Source organism: Nyctibius grandis, chromosome 4 (genome assembly GCF_013368605.1).
Source record: "Nyctibius grandis isolate bNycGra1 chromosome 4, bNycGra1.pri, whole genome shotgun sequence".
Taxonomy (NCBI): domain Eukaryota; kingdom Metazoa; phylum Chordata; class Aves; order Nyctibiiformes; family Nyctibiidae; genus Nyctibius; species Nyctibius grandis.
The window spans coordinates 92,866,402-92,888,938 of NC_090661.1; the positions used below are offsets into that span (position 1 = coordinate 92,866,402).

The 22,537-nt window shown below is 40.7% G+C and overlaps 1 protein-coding gene across 1 annotated transcript in view; it reads right to left on the reverse strand.

Annotated features, from left to right (window-relative positions):
- LOC137661900 (VPS10 domain-containing receptor SorCS1-like) overlaps positions 1-22,537 on the reverse strand; it is a 304,008-nt gene that overhangs the window by 48,251 nt on the left and 233,220 nt on the right. The window contains exons 9-16 of the mRNA XM_068397663.1: positions 20,204-20,383; positions 15,609-15,755; positions 8,978-9,080; positions 8,428-8,504; positions 7,106-7,197; positions 6,015-6,122; positions 4,873-4,990; positions 2,960-3,090 (exon numbers count right to left, since the gene is read on the reverse strand). Of these exons, the coding sequence (XP_068253764.1) occupies positions 2,960-3,090; positions 4,873-4,990; positions 6,015-6,122; positions 7,106-7,197; positions 8,428-8,504; positions 8,978-9,080; positions 15,609-15,755; positions 20,204-20,383 (956 nt within the window). The remainder of the gene's footprint in view (positions 1-2,959; positions 3,091-4,872; positions 4,991-6,014; positions 6,123-7,105; positions 7,198-8,427; positions 8,505-8,977; positions 9,081-15,608; positions 15,756-20,203; positions 20,384-22,537) is intronic.

Consider the following 22,537-nt stretch of genomic DNA (forward strand, 5'->3'; position numbering starts at 1 on the left):
GTAAAACAATAAAAAAACGTACCCTTTTCTCTGAGAAAGAACTAACATGGGCTGAATACAGATTCAAAATGAACCTGGAGTTCTATCATATTACCAGCAGAAAAAACATTATAAAAGCTTTATGTCTTTTATAACTGGCATTTTTTTCCCCTGAACTGATAAAAAAGCACCTGCAGGATTAACAGAAATAACATTTTTTTTTTTCACTTTACCTGACCACACACATATATTTTTTACTCCAAACTCTGACAAGCTTAGATAATAAAATTTTCTCCATACAAATTCAGTGTTTAAACAGCAAGGAAAGTCCTACTCTGATTGGAGCAGGGATTGTTGTCTTCTTTAATTCTATATCCAAGTTTGGGTCCTGTAACCACAGATGTTGATATAAAAAGCTGCCCAGTTTATTTCAAGATTGCAAAATCAAGTGCAGTCAGCTAAGGGGCTTCTCCCTGCCTGGGGGACACATGCCCCCTTCAATCTCCTTCAATTAAGAGCCTTGCCCAGCAAAAAAGAGACATAGAGAATTCAAAAGCACTGCTGAAATATCATCAGAGGGGATGATGAAAGTGCTTCTTCCGTTTGCAGGAAGGACTCCCCAGAGGACATCCTTCCACAACAAGAATTCATTCACCGATTTTCCTCCAAAGGCCTCTTTGGATCAGCTTCTGCAGGGTGCATCAGCAGTGAAGCCTAGTGCAGAGTTCAACAAGGCAGGCACTGAATGCTATGGCTCAGCAGCAGCTTTGCCTTTCTTAGCACAATAAAACTGGGCTGAGAAATTCAGTAGAGCCAACAGAATTGCTTTTTCCTTGCCATCTCTTTTCTCCTTCCTTCATAAACCTCCATCTTCTGTTCCCTGTGGCTTTTCTGTCCTTCTCTGGCAAATCTATGTAAAACTATGCTCCGGACTGTATTAAGAAGATAAATAAGTTATGAATATTGCTGGTAAATATTTCTGAACTGGATGCTTAAAGCAATGTTTCAGTCTTTTTTCCTCAGAGGTGGTGGTGAAGCAAGATAAAATGGATAAAGTAAAAATCCAGATCTGAGAACTGTAGGAATAACAAGAGCTCAGAGAGAATTGGAGGTGATCACAACAGTCTGCTCTAAACCAAAACTGTTTCCATCAGAAGGAGGAAGGTCCTCCTAGCTCAGGAAGGCTTTCTATCTGTCAGCTCAGCACAGAGACTTGCAGTGTTTTTAAGGGTGTTTTTCTCAGGCTACTTTTGACAAGATGACTTTTGCAAAGTCCTAATTCTGCCTCTTCCAAGAGATTTGAGGGGTCTTGTTGGTGCGTGTGAACTGTGAACGTGTGTCGTACATCCTCAACTATCCAAGCTTTCTCTTAGAGATACTCTCACAACTCAGCAGACCTCTGGCAGAAAGTTTCCGCAAAGTGAATGTAAAAGAAAGAAAAGCATGTTTCCCCCAGCAGATATCACTGTGGTACTTTTGTTCTGTATCTAGCAACGAAGTATTGCAGTAGCAAACTACACAATCAGTTTTAATGAAATAACAACATATATTCTCAGAGACAGAGTAGTTCTGGAAGGAAAGCAAATTTTTATCAAAGTGTTTAATGAGTGTGTGTCCCTTACGAGTGTAAGGGGTTTAACCACTAACAGACTGACTATGAGTGAATCCCATCAGTTATTTTTTTGAGCCTGGGCATGAGCTTGGCACAGCTTTGTACTGCATGCTCTACAGGAAGGTCAAAATCTTCAGGGAATTTCCTTCCTATTCATTTTGTTTCCTGGTTGGCTGCTGTCTTTTTTACATTATCAGAGATATGTTAAACAGCTGAAATCCAGGACCTTTGGGCACCTACATGATGAACTACACACAGAACTGAGGTATCTTCTCCCTAGCAAAGAACTCACTGCAAGATGGGGAAATCATCAGGAAATCATATTCAGAGAATCAGTGCCCAAGTATGCTCATAATTTTTATTATTTGGTGCAAGAAGATTTACTTTTTCTGACATATGGAAAAGCCTCCTGTGATTCTGTGATTTTATATAGAAAAATCAATATAACTACAGTTATGGGAGGGTGAGAAGGGAAATGCTGTAAATTTCCATGGTCCTGGAGTGAACAAAATAGGAAGAAACAAAATATTTATGAGATGAACCTCTTCAGGGTATATGTTGCAGCTTCTGGGTTTAATTAATAACATGGCATAGATCTAGCTCGGTGAGGCACAAAGGGGGTTTACGAGCACTACCAAAGAGCCACCATTTCTCTTTTCTAGGATACTCAGGACTGTCTCAGACTTGGAGAAAACAGGTGATAGAGATTTCAGTAATGTGGTTCCCTGCCTTTTTTGTGCAAATTGCTGTGAGTCAGCAGGAATCTTGAAATGAAACTAGAAGCTGAACATTTTATCATGCCATTCATAACTCACCAATGGATTCTATTTCCTATAGCATACAGCAGAGGAGAAAAGGCTTCAGAAGGAGATTAACCCAAATCATGCAGGCAGTGTCTGTTAGATACTATCAAACATGATGGTCCCTAGATACTTGATTTCTGAAGGCCTACTTTGCATATGCATATATTTACTTTGACACATATATGCATAGATGTATGTGTGCATATGTATGAAGAATTTATTTTATTTATTATGCACACTATATATGTCTTACATACTACTTTCACAGCCACCCCTGGTCTTTGCTGAGGTTTGATGTGCTAAATGGACCTTTTATCTTAATGCTGCACAGAGCTCAGATGTCACCTGGAAAATGGTCTGTCCAGCATCAGTTTTGTGGGAGCCTTAGCAGATTACAGATATCTATTCCAACTTTCTTCCTGTTGACAGACCTGCACTATCAGGGAGCAACCTATTTAGCCACTTACATGTTTATTAATATCTACTCTCTGCAAGCCTACAGCCTCCCTAGTGAGCTCTGCATTGGTGTGGTAGAAAGCACACAGTTCTTCTGCCCATTGCTCACCAGTCAAAGTCTGCCTCTGTGCACACACATGGCTCCGAGGTCATAGCCCCAGCATATTTTCCTTGCATGCATTTCTTCTCTGACTTGCGCTTCCTGTAGATCCTTTTTGCTCCCATGATGCAAGCTTCTCCCTGGAAACAAAACCAAAAATATCTTTCTCTGACACCCACGAGGCTATTTGTATCACCAGTTTTTCCAAGCCTGTGCAATGGGAGCTGTGACTCCAGAGAAGAGGATGGGAAGCCAAATGCCATGTCAGTATACCGAAGCTAATTAAAAGCTACTGAAGCTTTAACTGAAACTAAAACAGCTTTTCCAATACACACTAAGAAATGATCTGAGGTTACTTATGTATCTGATTCAGTTCTGAATTTGTTCCAAAGCCAATGAGCAATTGATTCAGGCCTATTTCTCATTTAGAGATTAGGTTTCACAGCAACTGAAAACACGGTCTGATCCCTCTGCAATCTGAGACACAGAGCAGGTCTATTTCTTTGGTCTGATCTCTTTGGCAATAATTTTGTTCAGTAGAAACTACTAGTATGTGTATATGTAAATACTTTCCACAGACTATGAGTTCAGGTTTTACAGGGTTTGACTTGTTATGTGGATGATAACATTTCCTTGTCTTTTTACTCCTATCTTCAGCACCCTGCTAAATATTTCTATCCAGGGAACAAGGCTCAGCCTTGTAATCTCAATGGAAATCAAATCAAAAGGCCAGAGTCCACATCAGCCTTCCTAAAAACAGTTCTGCAAGCTCCAAAGCCAACATCCTCAAAGATATACTGCAAATCCTTGGCATTTTTGCTTATGCAAGCAGAAGAAAGTAAAGAACTTAATACAGTGGGGTCTCACTTGTTACCTTTTAGCTGTTAAAATCGCTGTAGGAAAGAGAAACTTTTCATGGCTTTGATTTGCCCAAATGGCAACTGGTGTAAAATGCTGTGCCTCCTTGAATTTCAAGGAAGCTGTACTGATATTCAACATCTAAGGATCTAAATCATAACCAGTATTTTTAGTGTGGAGTTGTGCCTTGTGGGAGCAGCTCGTCTGAGTCAAACTACTTTCATTTCATATTCATTATTAAATTCTTGCCCAGCAAGATATATACAGAAAGACAACCTTTGATGATATAAATGGGTGTTTTCCCCTTAGACTTCAGTGGAGCCTGTGGTGTTTATATAACCACAAAATTTGGGCCATATTTTATTCTAACCTGGTATAACACAGGTTGTTGCGTTAAACTTGGCAGAGCTGGGAAGTGTCCCAAGGCAGGCTCAGACACTGTGTGGAGCATGTTACCTTGCTGGGCACTTAAGCAATGGTTCCAGGAGTGATGCAGCAGCTGCATCTATGATGCAAGGGACAGAGCATGGGGGCCTAACAGACTGAGGAATAAAGTGCCCCTCTCCCACAGCAGAAGTACCACTGCTGAGAGAGACAGAAAAAGGATGTAACCAAGTGAGTAAGAAATGAGGCTAAGAGGGCAGGAATTTGGAGAAACAAGTGTCAAAGCAGCTAGGAGGGTCTTAAGACACTGGCTGTGAGGACACAGAAGGATGGAGGAAGAGACAAGGGGTAAGAACAGGGAAATCAGATGGGACATGTAAGACTGAAGGAGTTCAGGCCTCCTTCAGTGGCAGTGCTTCTGCTGTTGTTGCATTCCTCAGCTCTGGATAAGTCTGAGCTAATTGCCTGCATGGAGAATAAAACCCAAAAGGCAGCTGTCCAGCCCTCGGGGCTCACAGAGTGCAATCTGAGGCTAACAGGCCTATGTAACAAAACAGACCCATCTAGCAGGGGACAATCTGATACACCAACCTAAGAGAAAAAGACATTGGATCATGCTGACTTTTAACTGCAGGATCATTAGCTACTTCAGATCAGATCCCAACCTCCTTGCTTCTCACCTGGCTGTGGAGTTGCCAAGGCCTGTAGTCCTCTTCTGCACACCTCCGATCAAAAATGGACTTGTAGTCTACTTTCACCAGCTGCCATTCTGAGCGGTGGCTGAAATGTCCAAACACTCTACAGAATACAGCAGAAAGAGCATACAGTAAAAGGTAGCACCAGATGGAGTCTGGTAGTTACAGAGGTACAGTCACCCACAAATTTCCAACAGAGATTAATTGCTTTAGGAGTGCAAGTCCTACTGATTTTCACTTGACCAACATAGCGAGAGTCAGACTTAGGCTCCTAAATACCAACAACCCTCTTAAAAATTGCGTGTAGCTTTTATTTTGTGGATCAAGATCCTCCTGCTTATGCCAAACCCCAAAATGACTATACAGAGAAGACTTGACATGGGGCTGGAGACAGTTATACCTACAGGAGTTTGATATCTCAGTTATGAGCTTTGGGAATCCCTTCCACATGAATTAAAATCAGAACCTGAAGGGATCATTCTTCATACATCTCTATTAACTCATGTTAGTTTTCAAGCCACATATTCTGTTTATTACAGGTCAGTCCATTTTTTACAGACAGAAACCGAATTTTCCTCCTGTTTTTGGAAATCTTATCTCAGGTAAAATGTCACAATTTCTGGTAGGGTGAATCCAGATTTATGCACCGTGCAGAGCTCAGCATACCACACTGCAACTAACCGTAATTCTTCATGAGTCAGCACCCAGTCAACATTTTGTCATTCATTTCTACAAAAGAATGTCTTCATTTTTCTGTCTCTCAGATAAAAAAAAGAAAGTAGCAGCAAAACACAGCTATAAAAATACCCCACCATTTTTCTTTCCGATATTCACCTGTCAGTCAAGAGTAACTCTGCTTTAAACCACATTCAATTTGAAGAGTCAGGTTTCATGCTGATAAGCCAAGTGATAGTGTTTTTGCAGCTTGCAAGGAACCATGTTGTCATTTCCTCAATCATATCACAAATAAACATTGATGATTTAGCAACAGAAAGCTGCATATCCCTGGCTTCAGATAGCACTCGGTTTGGTCCCCAACCAGAAATGCTATTATATCACAAACAACCCTCATAAGCTCTTTTCGGTGTAGTTCCCATCAATGTTAGCATGATGGTACGCTCACTTACGTCATGATGAGAGTTTCCTCTCCAGGTTCCCCTAATACTCCATCTACAAACAGAGGGAGGGATGTGAAACTGTACTTGCTCCAAGATCTCCCTTCATCAAAACTTAACCTAGTGGAGAAAGCAGAATTAGTATCATCTTTCCTTACTCTCCTCCTACTTTACTTGAAGACATTCTCCTGTCCACTACAGCTGCTATGGAGAAGTAGGAAGCAGGTTCTGTTCTTGGATACTGCATTTTCAGTCCTTTAAGTACTTTTTTGGGAAGTATCGTAAATCAGAGCATTCATCAAACTCATTTGGCATCATACTGCTAACCCATGGCTAATACTTAAGGGGTGGAAATTAGTAAGGTTATGTTACAGATTGATACTTTAAGGGCAAAATGTAGCACAGGGCTAGGATTTTTTTAAAATAAACAAGTGATTTTGAGCATCTTATTTTTAGGTCCCCAACATAAGACATTTTACGGAGGTTAGATTTCTGCAGCACAAGAGCTTTGCCTCTTCTGACCATCAGTCTTCCCCGTGGTGGGTCTAAGTGAAAGCTTGAAACCATTCATCACTTCCTAAGACTTGGGTCTGTTTCAGATATTGATATGACACTGACTGTAGTGGAAGTAACTCATGCAGAACATCACAAAAACTACATTTTACCTACCACATAAACTCAAGAGGGCTAACTAGGGGGGACACTTTTGCCTTATTGTCTATATAACCCTGAATCTATTCAACAGAATTCTGGTTCATAAGTGCTGTCTGTCATACAGAAGACAAGTACATCAGTAATTTTGAAAACTAAGAGTACTTTGGTAACTTAATAAGAGACAAAGCCATCATCCAGGTTCATATTACATAAATAATCAAACCTAAGAAGCTAAGTTGTGGAATTACCATGACAATATAAAATCTGGCCAAACTATGTAAGCTGGAATTGCCAGGAGTTCTAAGATTTATCTGAGTTAATGTTTGCCAGTATCTTAACTGATATTTTCTAGATTGTAGTTACAAAAAACTCTGAATGTAGCCTAACTGCCTACTTCCTGGCATCTGAAAAGAGGGACAGCAGACATTTAGCATAGACACAGTCATTACCAGAGATGTCTGATAGGCAGAGATGTGTGTTTCATGGCGACCAGTACTCCACCTTGATCCAGGTACAGAACACTGTGCTCTTCCTCAAATATCTGGGGAAAAAAAAAAAGCATATATTTAAATCTATTTTCCTTAGTATCAAGAAAATGTCATAGTTCTTTAAGTACGATCATGACAGAGGACAGGTACGTGCTAAGGAAATTACTGAGTAGAGGAAGGCATTCTGTATAGAGACAGTTCTTGGGTTTTGTTTTTTATTTTTTGGGGGTTTTGTGGGGTTTTTTTATTTAAACTTTTCCCAGGTCCTGGAAAAGGCATTCTGCCTCTGCTTGATAGAAAGTCAGAAACACGAATTTTTGCAAGGATCAACATTTTCCCTCCTTTCAATGACAGATTTTTGTTTAAAGAAGAACTTTAGGTGTTTGCACGTACCTGGTCCTATCTCTCATAAGTGGTGTAGACAGAAAAATGAGGGCTGGTCAAACATTGTAAAATAATTAGATTCTTAGAATATCAAATATTTAGAAAAGATTTTCTTTTCCTGTGTCTTTTTTGTATTGGCTTTCTGCAAACATCTGCTCTCCAGTTTACATAGCAGCACTTGTCAGTCTGGAAAAGTCACTCCTCTCCATGACTTGATGTCTTATCCAGAAAATAGGAAAAATAGAACTTCCTCTTCTGAGGATAAACACATTAAAGGGTAGCAATACTTTGTTAACAGGTGGGATTTCACTAAATATAGGCACTTGATTTAACTTCATCATCCAGTCTCTTTCTGTAATTAATGGAGAGGCAGGTAGCTTCAGAACAGGATGAACTGAATTCTGTCTTTTTCTCCATTAACTTAAGAGCAAGGTAAAATTATCAGTTTATATGGACACTGAACTTTGGACAACTCAACTTAGGTGAAATGAGTCCCACAAGAAAAGAGGGAGAAGTAGACTAGTGCAAGTGTTAATTCTCTGGATGAAGAGAAAAATGGTTTGATCAGTACAAGGGCTGTACAACATTAAAAGGAAACACATACTCTCCCCATATATTATTTTAATCTGTTCTACGCTTTGCTACAGAGTTACACTGAAGTCAAACTCTGAGTAGAATTATAAAAATAATTTTCTGTTATATGAAGTCTAATGACATATTCAGTCTTTTTCTTTGGGCATCTCTCTACCTCTCAGAAGGGAATAAAAGTTTTCTTTTTTGTATACATTTGCAAAAAGCTACTCTGAACCAAATGAAGCAAAAATTAAGCAACAAATTTCAATCTACTTCTATGACAGTTTCCTATGATTATCATAAACCTGCGATTCTGTGTCATTTACCTGTCTCCAAGTGTTCCCAGCATCAGAAGAAACAAACATGCTGATGTCTTTGTCTGATAGTTCAGTGCCTACATTACCTGCAAGATGAGCACTGATTAGTGTTGCAACACTCTAAGAAACAGCAAAATTAGCAAATCAGGGGAGTAAATGTATTTATTTACCTTTTGCAATTATAGAACTTTTAGTTTTGGAAAGAGAAAGAGGGAGAAGGGAAAGGAGAGACTTGCAGTTTGAAGAAAATATATGTAAAAGATCCAACGCATACAGCTCTACACAGCTCCATAGGCAAAGGAAATGCCCTGGTTTGAATCTAACGTTCATAGGAATAGAGGACTAGAAGTGATCTCCTCAGTCTCAAAGCCCAGTTTCCGTAAAAAACATATGACAAGTTGAAGGTCCATAAGAACTTCCATTTGACAGCCTTCCTTCCTTCCCACTACTGGTGGTGTGACACCCCACAAGCCTCTCAACACCCTCCACACGCATCACAAACTCCAGATTTTGTCAGCGTTTGCACATCATACACAGGCAATCTTTAAATGTTTCATACCTGAAGCTACAATAATACTGGGGGCAGTCTCTCGGCTGGCGATGTTTCCTGAGGTATAGGGATTCTCTGAGACCTTCAGATGAAGATGAAGGGAGCAATAGGGCTACGGAGAAAGGGGAAATAAAAGTAAAAAGCAGACACAGCATGAAGTGCATGCTGCTATTTCTACAGACTTAGCAATATACAGTGTCTTTCTGTATTACTTCCTAATCACTGCATTCAGCCATCCTTAGAAAGACACGGACACTGTTCTGGTTCTCTTATGAGAGCTTCGCTATAATTTTCTAACGCAACCCGTTCCCATTGGGAAACTGATTCACTAGACTGAAACCCTCTCACAAGGACAAGATCTTTGAGGCTGTACTCATGAAGGAGGCAACCAGGCTTGCAAGGGCAGGTAATGGTAAGGACTACCTAGCTCCCCTCACTCCTAGGTCTCTTGAGAAGCAAGAAAGGCTGCAGATATGATGAAGTGACTCTCAGAGCAGCAGTGCTCAAGCTATCTGCAACAAGAAGCAATATAACCCTATCTGTGTGGTGCTGAGACACCCCTAGCCATGAGAAACAACCTAATTCAGACAGTGTCATACCATTTCTTGACCCTCAGTATTTTTGACACGACTCTCTTCTGCACTGCACTAAGGAGAAATACCAGGACCGGAAAGTGTTAGTTTAAAAGTTTAATACAATGCTTCATCGCCTGGATGTGACCTTTGAGATTTCAATACAAATACATCTATGGAAACCTCAGCTATTTGTTATTGATTTTGTATGTTAGATACTCAGATAGGACAGGAATGGGGCAGAATAAATCAGCTGAGCAAGAGAGTTAGACAGACAGGCAGATTTCCAACGTTGTCATTGCAATTCCCTCCAAATCTGTAGTCTGATAATTTCTGAAAATTTCTGATAATTTTTGCCTTCTCTTGGGTTTTATTTTCAGTATTTTTTTCTTCCAAACCTCATAAAGAGTCCTTCAGGAAACATGCTAAGGGAAGGGAGGTGGAAAAATACCGGCGAAGTAAACTGACCCAGTTGAGGGGGACATCACACAGGAACACAAATAAAGCAAAGCCCATGCTTCAGCTTGCACGGCTCTGCAAGATGACCAGGAGAGGCTATGCAGAAGGACCTTCAGGCTTTAAGGAGGCAGGTCTCTCTGTCTAATACCAGCTGCCTAAAGGCTAAGTCTGCAGCCCCAAAAGTTTTGTAGGCTTCTTCTGCAGGAGACCGAGCCCCATAGGTCACTGGAGGAAGGCCACTGATCCATCCCATCTCAAGGTATGAAAATCTCCCTCTGGAGGAGGGCAGGGTTTTTTTGGCAAGGCAAATGAGGGTGGTGAGGAGGGATGGGAGATCTCACTTATGTGAGACAGGAAAAGGGGACACGGGGTGGTGCAGAAGGGAACACAACCTGCCAAGTGGAATGTACAGAGCAGCCTAACTCTAACTGACAGCCTTGTGAGGGCAGCCGCTGGAGCAACCGGGGGGCACAGGGAGGGAGTGGAAACCAAATCGAGCTGACATGCATGGAGGAAGTGGAAAAGCATTGCAAGAGCATGAATTCTTCCCTTTCACATTTTTATACGTCGTGAAAAGACTAAACACAGACCATAAATTTAAAACTAACATACTTCAATCCCACTTAAGTGTTTTGAAGACTGTAGCTAACGGCACCAACTCAGCCAATTCCCCAGAACTGACATAGATTAGACCTCGTTAGACTCAAATCTTTGTGCTACCAGAGGTTTTCTTTCAAATTTGCCTCATTTTACAGATATAGTACACAGAAATGGAATAAATATCTCAAATATTAAAAGTCAGGTCACCTGTCCAAGCAGAGAGATGGTATTTTTAGTGACATGACTTCTTACTGCTTGGAGTGCAGTAATACTTATAGTCTCTAGTGACAATTGGGTATGGTGTAAAAACTAACCTCTCCACTCTAGCCAAACACCTAAAGTTACTGCTCATGGCCATCTCTCGTCCTTACTGTCGCAGCATTCTCTTCTCCATTCCTTATGTACACCTGCTCCATCTGTATCCTTATATAGTTCATTGAGAGGTATTTTTCCAGACTGGTTTGTCTTCTATCATACTGTTGGTCCCTTTGTGTTCCTCCTCTAGCTCCCACAGCTTAACTCATACACAGACATCTCAGCTTTTTTTTAGAATTTTCATCAATTGTCTCTATCCTTCTTATTGTTACCAACAGGCTACTGAAATCATTATTATCATCAGAATCACCAATTCTGTTTCCTTGTCACTGCCTAGTACCCAGCTGTGCTAGGTGCTGCACAGACACCAAGGGAAAGACAATCACTGCCATGGAGCATTTATAACCTAGGCAGAAGATAAAGCATGAGTGACATAGACCATTGCTTTGCTCACTGACATAGTTCTTACAGTCATCCTGGAGTTCATTACTTGCTTCCTAATATTTTCAAGCCAGCACTTTTGTGCTCCCCTCTCAGGAGGCTCACCAGTCCTTAGTAAAATTTCTCATAAATACACACAAACCCACATCTTGGCTGTTCTGCAAAGACCACCTGAACAATCTCCAATGCCACAACATGTATGAAACAGCTATTAGTGACTGTCTCTGATCAGGAGTGGGGCAAAGTATTACAACACAAGGATGATGTTAGACACCATTCACAAACCTAGTGGTAGTCACAGTATTTGCTCACCTGCAATAGCAAGGAGCAATGAAGAGAGAAGCACTTTCAGGAGAGATATTCAAAACACCTCACTTAGATGCTTAAATTATTCTGTAGTAGATGGTGTGAATGCCCCCCCTTATGAGAAATGGGTCTTTGTCCTGAAATCCGTATAATCCATATAGACAAGACAAACAAAATGCGGGAGGGAATAAACAGATGTCTGGGGAAGGAAGGCACAGAGAAAATATATGACTTGCCCAAGGTTACATAGGAAATTTGAGATAGGCCTAAAAATTGAATCTAGATTCTCCTGAGATTTAGTCCTGTGTTTTAACCACAAGACCATCCTTGAAAGCTAATTGATTAACTCTGAGACAGATACCCATAACTTGCAAGACAGAATTACTCCTCAGTTAACCACTTCACCGCACAAGATAAGTATCTAACAAAACCAGCATCTTTGGGATATAATACCTTGGCAGCTATTTTATGAAGATTAAGTGTATTCAGCTTAGAAAACAAGTGGTATAAACAAGAAAAATAAAACCTTGGGATTAGACGGAATTTCATTGCTTTCCTCTGTCCTCATTATTCAGAGCCATCTCTCAAAAAACGCAAAGAAATTCTTTGAGTTGCTTTGAAAAAAACACCTCGAGCGTACTGTCAGTAGAAGGATGGTTCCCTCTGGTTTGCCTTGTGTTTCAACCAGATTCCCTCTTAACCTCCTTAGCTGCCAACTTAGCTGCTATGTACTTACTTCTGCATTAACTCTCCTGTAGCTTATGTTTAAAGACCAGATGCACAGAGAACACAGCACTGCTCTCACTGGCTGGAGACCATCCCCTCACTCTGGGAAAGGGCAGATCCCATTCTGCCAACAAGCTGGAACATACATCATTGCTGTGTCCCCAGCTATTGCTAGAGACAATTATGCTGAAAACGAGCAGTGTGAAAGCATTAGTATCTGCCGTGGAGCAAGGATGCGAGCTAAGCTAGATGTACGATGGACTATTAAGAATTCACTTAGCTATGCCATAAGGAGAAGCAAGATCATGCAAAGAACAGTAATACATAGAAGGAAAAGGAGCAACTGACTTAAGGAGGTAAAACTTCTGGTGATGCAGGGGTAGACAGAGTGTGGCTGAAGAGGTGAGCAAAGTTAGTGAACTGTTTAAATACTACAGCTATGTCACATTGACAAGGAATAGAATTGCCTCAGAACAGGGGACAATTCCTTTTCTCCATGCTTTTCCTCAGCAGAATGTCATTATGGATCCCTGTCTTATTTCCAGGAACATACAACACTTCCAGTGCTTTTGCTTCGAAAATTTTCCCTACCACTCCCAACTTCTGTGGTCTTTTCTCTATCATTTACTGAATTCTTGCATTCCATATTCTGCCTTCATCTTCTCCCATCATTAACTGTGAAGCTCAAATCAGATGTTTAAATAGCTTGGCCCTCTCTTGTAGGATTGTTATTTCACTTTGTGGTTTTGGTGCATTTTCTGTACCTCCCTTTCTTTTGCAAGCAAGCTGCCTGTTCCTGTAAAAGACCTAACAAGTCAGTTTAGTTCGGATTTCATCTGTTTGCTTTCTTGCAGATTTGCGAGTCAAGCACCTGAGACCCTGTATGTTCAGCTGATGATCCCTGCTGTGCTACCATTCCACTAGCTTGTGACAATCTAAGTATGAAGGAGTACCCAGACAGGCTCAGGGAATGAGAGAGGCTTCTTGACTGTTTTACCTGATGGTTAAGGGAAGAGGAAAAATAAACATGGCTAAACATTCCTCTGGCCTTATCGCAGGGAAGGACTAAGTTCCTTCCCATTCTCCTTCTGGAAGGGCGAAGACTGAGCTACATGGTTTAAGTCCATTGAGGAATTGTCCCTTACCACCCTGAAATCATGGACTGATTCCAACAGATGCCCGTGGACCTGAGATGCCTACCCCAGCCCAAGTCACAAACCATTTAAGAAGGGGTTGCTTTCCAGTGAAAACAGTGACAAGCCTGCATTGACCTTGCACAGAAGGAAGAAATTCTTAGGGAAACTACATGGTTGCACAGAGAACAAAATAAAAACGAACCAGTTTAAATAGCAGTTTGTGCACAGTGGAGCTACAAGGATGTAATCACAATCCACAGAGAGAACCAAGAGCTCCTCTGGGTCAGTTCTCACTGTGTCCCTACAAGTACCCACAGTTCTGCCCTTGGTCATGACCCCTTGCCTGGCTTGTTCAAGTTTACCACCTCCAAGGGAATTCCAGCTTGTCTAGGCATATCTGGTGTAATTTTAAATGAAATGAATTGTGTTCTCAGATGCTCATGAGTATAGTAGCAGAAACAGTATGGATGGGAAGGCTTAAGGGAGCCATAATCCCCTCTCTCCATAAGAATAATCCAGTCCTGGGTTATATGCAGTCATACAACCCCTTCCACTTCATATTGTATGACTGCGTATAAACCAGGACTGGATTATTCTTATGGAGAGAGGGGATTATGGCTCCCTTAAGCCTTCCCATCCATACTGTTTCTGCTACTATACTCATGAGCATCTGAGAACACAATTCATTTCATTTAAAACTACACACCAGATGAAACTGGTCATAATTTGAAAAAGTCAAGGTGTGTTTTTGTTACCAAATATGTTCACTTGAGTTAAAAATCGATTACAATCTATTTGAAACACAAAGGCTTCTACACATAGCCCCTTCCAAAAAATTCAATTGTTTAACGTCTGCAAAGTTTTCTGAATGTCATCTTTTCATCTTACAGAAAGATTTAATTTTAAAATGCCCTTAGTTACAATTTTTAAAAACTTGGAAGAAGAAATCAAATCCAAACAAATCTAGTCATGCTCTGAAATAACTCTTCTGTTTGACCCCCAGTCCTCTCTATTTATTTTTTTCCAAACTGGAGAGAAAATGAAAGGCTTGCATTTTGGCTCAATCAAAAAAAAATCAATTATTTGAACAGCTTCAAATATCAAGCTATTTATTCTTTGCTCTTGCAATAATGCATGGGGTTCAGTTAAGAGACTAGTGCAACATTCAGCTATATACCACAATGCACAAAATATAATGCTGATCCAGATTCTAAAAAACTTACAACCTCAAAAAGAGAAACAATCTTTTTTCTTTCGATAGAAAATAACATGCAGGTACAGGACAGAAGGAGGAAAAGCAGTGTAAGCCCCTGATTCTGCCTGGAACCATGTTAGAATTTGTATATATATAAAAGCCATTGAGAATCCCAAAAGCTGGGGTTCCGAGTATTATCCCACTACTGTGTATAGATTATACCGGCTGAAAAATATGTCGAGATCAATCTAAGCTTTCCAATTTGACAGAGATCTCCAATTCTATTCACACTGCTTATATTTCACTTTCAGTCTTGGAAAATGTTTGCATGTAATGATGATTAAAGACTTAGCTATATGTCTATCTATATCAATAAGTACAGAGACAGATAAACGCATACACCTAACACATAGCTATACATATATTTGGATGAACATGTCTGGGCTCAAAGAGAAAATGATAAATATTAATACTGCCAATAGAGTAGCCTGTAAGAAATCAGAGCTCTCCTTTTGTTTGAGACTGTCTGAAGTTATTAGGTCCCTGAAATTTCCTGAGCTACAATAGCTCACTCCTCCCATCTAGTGTCCAGAGAACCAACTGCGCAGAAATGGCATTCAGCTTCACCTGCTGTTTAACAGACCATCAATTGTGCAGAAGGAAGCTGAACTACAATGCTTCCTTTTGTTTCAGAAATTAAATTAAGCTAAATTACAATGCCAGCTCTTACAAGACCACCTGGCAGCCCAAGCCTGACATACTGCGCTTTTAATATGCAGTATTGCTCCACCGCATGGAGAGAGGAGCTGCCCTCTCCTTTTTGTGCAACCTCGTAGAAAAAGATTGTCCTGGGATGTTACTACCCGCCACGTTTCCCGCCAGGTACTTACTAGGAGACAGTGAATGGGGTTTCCTCTCAGATCAGTGTCCGGAGCCTGCAACAAACTCCAATCTCTCCCTTTATTGTAGGTGATGAAAGTTTTCACTTGGTTGTCAATCTTCTTGTTAGCCAAGAACATTCCCTTTATCCCTGCTACCTAGGAAAAATTGACATGGCTGAAAAATAGATCAAGCCGATGCAAGTTCTGTGCATGTGTCTCTTTTGCCTTGTCAAACCCAACAGGGGTCTAGTGGCTGTGTCAGTGTGTAGATGTCAGGGCAAGAATTGCCAAGGAGCATCAAAGGCAGGCAAACTGAGGTGCTGCGGACAAGATAAGACCATCACAGGTGGAAAGGTGACAAATGGAAAAGAAAGCTTATATTTCAAAATCAGTATGGGAACATGGTAAGATATCAATAGCATTATCTGTAAAGTGACAATCTCTCAACTGTGTAGGCATCCTTCCCCCAAAAGATGAAATATGTACCGGGCAATTATTTGTCTATTGCCCTGCAGTAGCAGGAAACAGCAGCAATTTTGGCCTTGCAAAGAACATGGCAACACACACATAAACTTGCAGTTCACTGCTTCTATTTTCATACAGTCTGCTTAAGACATTTCATCTAAGGATCCCAACATGTTTCATAATTACCAGTGTTTCAACAGGATAACTTGGGGCACAGCAGTATTTTTATTACGGTTTCATATTTTGAGGAAACCAAAGCACTGGTGACTCAAGAAAGGCCACCCAGAATGTTAGTTATAGAGCTAGCAATGAGATTCTCATCCTTTCATTTTTCCTGGTGTTTTACCCAACGTCTTTACTCCATAGTCCTGCAGGAGGATTTTGCAAAGATGTGATGCTAACAGACTCACATTGGAAGCAAGCCCAAAAGTGTCTTAGTGGGGAGAAAAAAAGTTAACCTCAAACCACAACTCACACTGCAGAATGTTCCCATCTTCTCAGCACACTGAAAATCAATAGCCCAATAGCTGCTGCAGCTTGCGAATGAATTTGTTAGGCTGTCATTCTGCAATCTGAGTGCTGCAATAAAAAGGGAAGCGAAATTGGGTGAAGGAGGGGGAAAGTGAGAAACTTCTTGGTTTCCAGCAAGTCTGTTCAGTCATCTACCCCATCTCTTCTTATGGTGTAGAACTAGCACACAGAATCATTCATCAAGACTTTTTATTCATAGAGATTATTACTTAAATAGCATCATGTGGCAAATAGTTACACAGCAGATTCAGAGTTTGTTCCAGCTCAACTGATTTAATTATGTGGCTGGATTTGGATGCTACGGCTCCCAGTGAGTACGACCTTATTGCACTTTTAGTCACATGCTGTGGCACTAATAGTGTACAGTGCATTGGTACAGTACACTGGTGTACTTAGTCGTTTGGAATAACACTTTCCTGCTTGAGCAATGGCATTGAATTTCATCTGAAGTTACGTAAAGACTTAGACATGACTTGCTCTAATAGGCAATAGTCTTTAAGTAGTTAACTAATTTATTGTTGATATAAGCATAAAAAGATAATATTTTCAATTTCTTAGCTGGATTGTTTGGTCCCACCCAACTAAGTATTCAGGATTTCTTTGTTGTAGTAAAAATGCACCTTGAAAAGACAAGGGTATTCTGTCTCCTGGTGATACTGCATGAATTGACAGGGCTGGAAAAATAACATAGTTCTGCCTTTACTACTAGAGGCCAGAGCCTATAGCTCCATTTTTACTTTTCTTTGTTGTTGTCCTGAAATAGTTGTATTATATAGTCCCTGGGAAATGCTGGCCATAAATGATTAAAGAGCATTTTATATAACAGGTGATAAATGTGTTCTGAAATCCTGTGAATTTTTCTTTTTATGACTCTAGTCATGGGCTGGAACTCAGAATCCTTTCCCAAGAAACCAATGTGTAAGTTATACTGTCAGTCTTGGACAACTTTATCTTAAAAAAAGACCACACACACTATACATGTTTGTGTGCCCTCAGTAGGAAGAGATACATCTATTGCATACACACAACCATGACACACACACAATGATCTGTTCATCCCTGCTGTTCATAAAATCACAAGAGAGAAAGACTCATGCAAGTAAGTGAATGGCCACTAGTGGTCAGAGATAAAAACACTCAATCAGCTCCCACACAGGCTTTGTAGACAACCCTCACCACCCCGAATGCATTGTGTGCAGATGCAAATGCTGTTTATAGTTTCAGAAAGATTCATACAAGACACTCAAACATACAACTGAAAACACATTTTTCACTCCCCATGACCAACTTCATATGTCAAACATATACTTTCATCCAAGATGCATACTGCTAAAAAAATACGTTCCAGAGTGATAGGCATATAGCTATAGACACATCTCCTCACAGTCTGTTATCACTTTAGGCGTGGATTCCCACAGGCAGGATTGTCTTGCTGCAGACCTATCCAAATACAGAGCCAAGCAGAGCCATACCACATCATTGGAGAGGTGCAGGAACTAGAAAGGGCACTCAGACCAAATGGCCAGTGATTCTTGCTCTTCCCTTGCTCTAGTAGATGGTCTCTAGGACAGCCCTTTTGTGACTGCAGACCCACTGAATGCTGAGTCCAGTGTGCTGCTGATGAGGTGGCACTGGAAGGTAGCGGAGAGAAGAGCTATTCTCATATCCTGCTCTGTCCAACATGCAGAAGGGGGAATAGTCTCCCTCTAGGAGTGGTCTCCTCATCCTCTACAAGGTTCAGGAGCAGAAGAGCCCACACACCAAGAGGGCTCCGAGTGAAAGGCTCCTGATGACTTACAGGTGAAGAGAAGGGAGAACATGATGAGGCACCACAAAAGAACTTCTATTTTCTCTTCATGGCCAGTGCAATTCCCCATTAAGCAGCACTGAGCAGATTTATCCTTAATGTAGAATCAGTTTAGGAATCTACACTCACAAACACATTCACTACAATGCAACCTACTTCTAACATCTCACAAACATGCATACAGACACATGCACACTAAACAGGTCTTTGGCATCTTCTCAAATAATCCTGCTTTTCTAAACATACCACTGTCACCACAGAAGGACTCATTTTGCAATCTCTCCACTTCCTTTTAATTTATCTACGGACTTTTTATCTTCTCTCATAGTCATCTCCATTTACCCCTAGAGCATTCATCATTTGCGGCAACACTACTGGGTGAATCACACTGGATGGCTTTCTGTTCCCTTCCAGCTAGAACATCAAATTGAAAGGAAGGTTTGTGCCAGGTTCAGTGTCAGACAATGTTTTTTCTATCTAGATAATCAGCAGATATGACGCTACAAGTCTGATTCCATCAATTTCAATCCAGGTTACTGTGTGGTGTCAGCCTAATAAAACAAAACAAAGGCTTTTCTTTCCCTCTGGCATGTAGGACACCTTTACATAATACAGTGAAACCGCTTCTCAAGTTGACAGTAATAAAAGGCAACAGTTTTTCTATGGGCTGCCAACACTGCAGAAAGATTAATAGCAAAAATCTCCAAATGACTGAAATGCCAATGCCCATCCTCCTACAGTTCATCTGCATTTATGTACAACACTTGGGCTCTCTGTTTGGACAACTCAAGGTGGTTTCCAAGTAAAGGGCAGCTGAGGGCAAACTACATAGCAGAGCTAATATTCAGACAGTGATGGGGAAATATGGGAAGCATCTTCATTTTCAAAGGAACTCAGATCAAGTTCATGGCCTTTATTCTAAATGGTCAGAAAATCCCCTGGAGGAGACCTGAAAAGGGAAGCTGACCCTCAAAACAGCAGCTGAGGACTGAATTTCTTCTTAGCTGAGTGCTGTCTCCAGAAGTAAAACAGGCAGCAGAGCAAGAGAAGCACAAGGGCACATTAAAAGTCCTATTCTTAGGATCAGTTGTCATAGAAGACAATGTAAATTGTCCTTTTACAGGTGAGCTTAGGCAGAATGTACTTGTCAGAAAAAGGGTCAGGAGTAAAAGGGACATCAAAATGAGGCAGGAGAGTTTCCATGCTCATGGGATAGCCCAAGAGGGCATATCTAAAATCTCTTCAGTTCCCAGAATAGTCCAATCTGAGGAAGGCGACAAAGATAGCTGAAAACTGCTGTCTCTCCTTACTTCTAAAACAAGAGATTAGGCTGTCAAAAATGCAAAAAAAAAAAATGGAGAATGATGCTATTCAGAGTGTTGGGAGCTTTCACAGCCATAGGCTGGACCAACACAAGTCAGCAGGATTTCGGCTGAGAAACTTAAAGAGTTCCTCTTTGGGACTGAATGAACGATTCCACTACATCTTCTGATGCACATCTTCCTATGCATGAAAGAGCCACGAGCTCTTCCTCACCTGAGAACCTACAGGACAGTACAGCAGTGAATCTGTTCAGAATATTAGGCTGGGCCTAAATTCAACACCTGTGTAAAACTTGGCCTTGAATCTCAGCTGATTGCACTGAGGCCCTTAAGTAAAAGGAAGGTAGAACTATATGTTTAGTCACTTTTTGGCTCTGCTGTTCACATGCATATTACGAGACTGATGTGCAAGAAGGAAACAGTACTAGCACCACGTCAGCTCCTGAGACAGGGATGAGATGTTTGGAGTCATGACATACCTCATAGAGGTCAATCATCACATTCCCCTCCTGCCCTTGACTACTCTTGACATTTTCCAAGGCCAGGGTGAAGTACACCCCTCGGGTGTCGGAGATATACAGATTGTATGTGTCGTTTTGGTTCCACTCTTGCACAGCTGCAAACACCTGATTCTCATCTGTGCTGATAACATGCATGTCCTGGGGAAAGAAAAGAGAGGAAGGTTACTAGAGGGAGCTCTGCTCTCTCATTTCCAAGGGCATCAAAGTAATTGTGTAGGAGCAAGGGATATATTTAGGCTGGAGTTTACTCAGAAACTGTAGACAATACTCCTGTAAGTGGATAATTCCATCCAGGAATATTTTACGTCAGCTCTCTTCTGCCGATTTTCAAAGCAGTAATTAACTGATGAGGTGTTAATTGAACATTTACGTTGGCAGTACAGTGTTATACAGCAGCACTTCCCCACCCCACCAACACTTTCATTTTAATGAGTACTTTGTTTGGAGGGGAGGGGGGGCTGTTTATTTGTGGGTTTTATGTTTTTGGCACCTGAGTGATTCCACTTGTGATTGTGGAATCGCAGATATTTATGCGCGGGTTTTTTTTTAAAGAAGAAAAAAGCATCATCTGAAACATCTGCTTCTTGCCTAGGATTCAGAAACCAAGTATGTTTGGGAACTGATACGACGAGGATCTAACGGCTTAGTATCTGCAGCCAGATAAACAGCCCCCACAAAGAAATATAACACAAAGAGAACTCTAGTCCTCACTAGATGTAAAGAGCAGAATTGTAGTTAGATCACTAGTGTTATGAGTCAGGTTTTGTTTACACTGTTCGTTCTGTATGTTAGAGCAGGCAGGAAGCAATGAAAAGATTGCATAATTAAAGAAAAAACAGAAACTATTAAACCTGATTCCCTCTTTCAATGCCTGGAGAAATTATTACCCAATGGAAAAAAACACCGAGAGAGATTGTTCTAATGAAATTCCCAGGCTCTATCTGCCCAGCACAGGCACCCTGAGTTCTTTGGTGCCATAAAAATCTGCGGAGGTAGGAAAAGAAATGTAGATTTCTTAGCACCAGGTGATTCCCAGAAGATTCAGCTGTTCTGTTTTGGGCAGATATCCCAAAGTTATTTTGCTTCCGTGAATCTCAGCCAGGGCTTTCTATATGCAAAACTGGAAACTTTATCAGAAAATATACTCTTTGGAAGCTGATGCTACTTCTTCCTTCTGTTAATAATAGTCTTTGACAATTCACTTTCTTGTGGTTTTGTAGGGGGAATTAACACTTCTGGATGGAGCCTTGTAATGTAAAGATGAAAAATAATATAATGAAGAAATCTGATCTATAAGTCTGAAAGTGGATTCACCATGAAGTTAGGATTCAGAACAGTTGTTTGTTCATCCAGATCCACATCCGAGTATGGAGTGCATGAATATTCACTTGATTTACTTGCTTCTTCACGCTGGAGAAAAACGTATCCCAGAAGATGGGCTGGTTTTGTGAAGGAACAGATTGCCTTAAATCCTGAGGCAACAGGAAAGGCAATATAAGTCCCACTGCCTTCTACTAATTGTGTTGTGAATAGATACCCTCTCTTAGCTCCAGCTGCGCTAGTAGAAGTTACTGCCGCAGCTGTTTGTCAGAGGCTCCTTATTTCAGACTGTCACCCTAGTCAATCTGCTGGTAGATCTACATGAGTAGGTGTTCCCAATGTGCTTCAGGCAACATCGGCTAGCACAGCTCTAATCTCAAGTTTAAACTTTTGCATATGTGCACATACACATGGGCAGACCTCTCTATTTAAACATAGACAGAGATTATAAGTAAAACTTGTTTTGTCTGATGAATGTACAGTTTCATTAACTTACCATTTTAATCAATAGTTTTGTAATAACTAGGGGAGAGAGGTAAAAAGATATTTTGATCAACACCGGGGAAAACTAAAGACAATTTCATGAATACTTAAGAAGCAAATAAGTTAACTTATTCACTAGATGCTTCCTGAGTTCTGATCAGATCATGCTCTAAGATGCAAGTCTAAAGAAGATCCCAGTAAAGCTGAAGGAATTTAAGCCTGGAGAAGCAGAGAGTGAGGCAGAACTGGCATAATATACGTAGTGCAGAAAGTAAAAAAAGATAGCGTTCCAACTGTTTGCCTTTGGGGATCAATTAACTTTTCCTCTTAATATGGCCTTGTCCAATAGATGCAGCAACAATGCAAAGCTCTGACAGAAAGGGATCAGTACACGGGCAACAAAGAGGTCTTTGACCAACATCAGGAATTTTTTGGTTTCCACATTGGGAAAATTAAAATTAATCAGCATAACATATTCACTTCTATTTT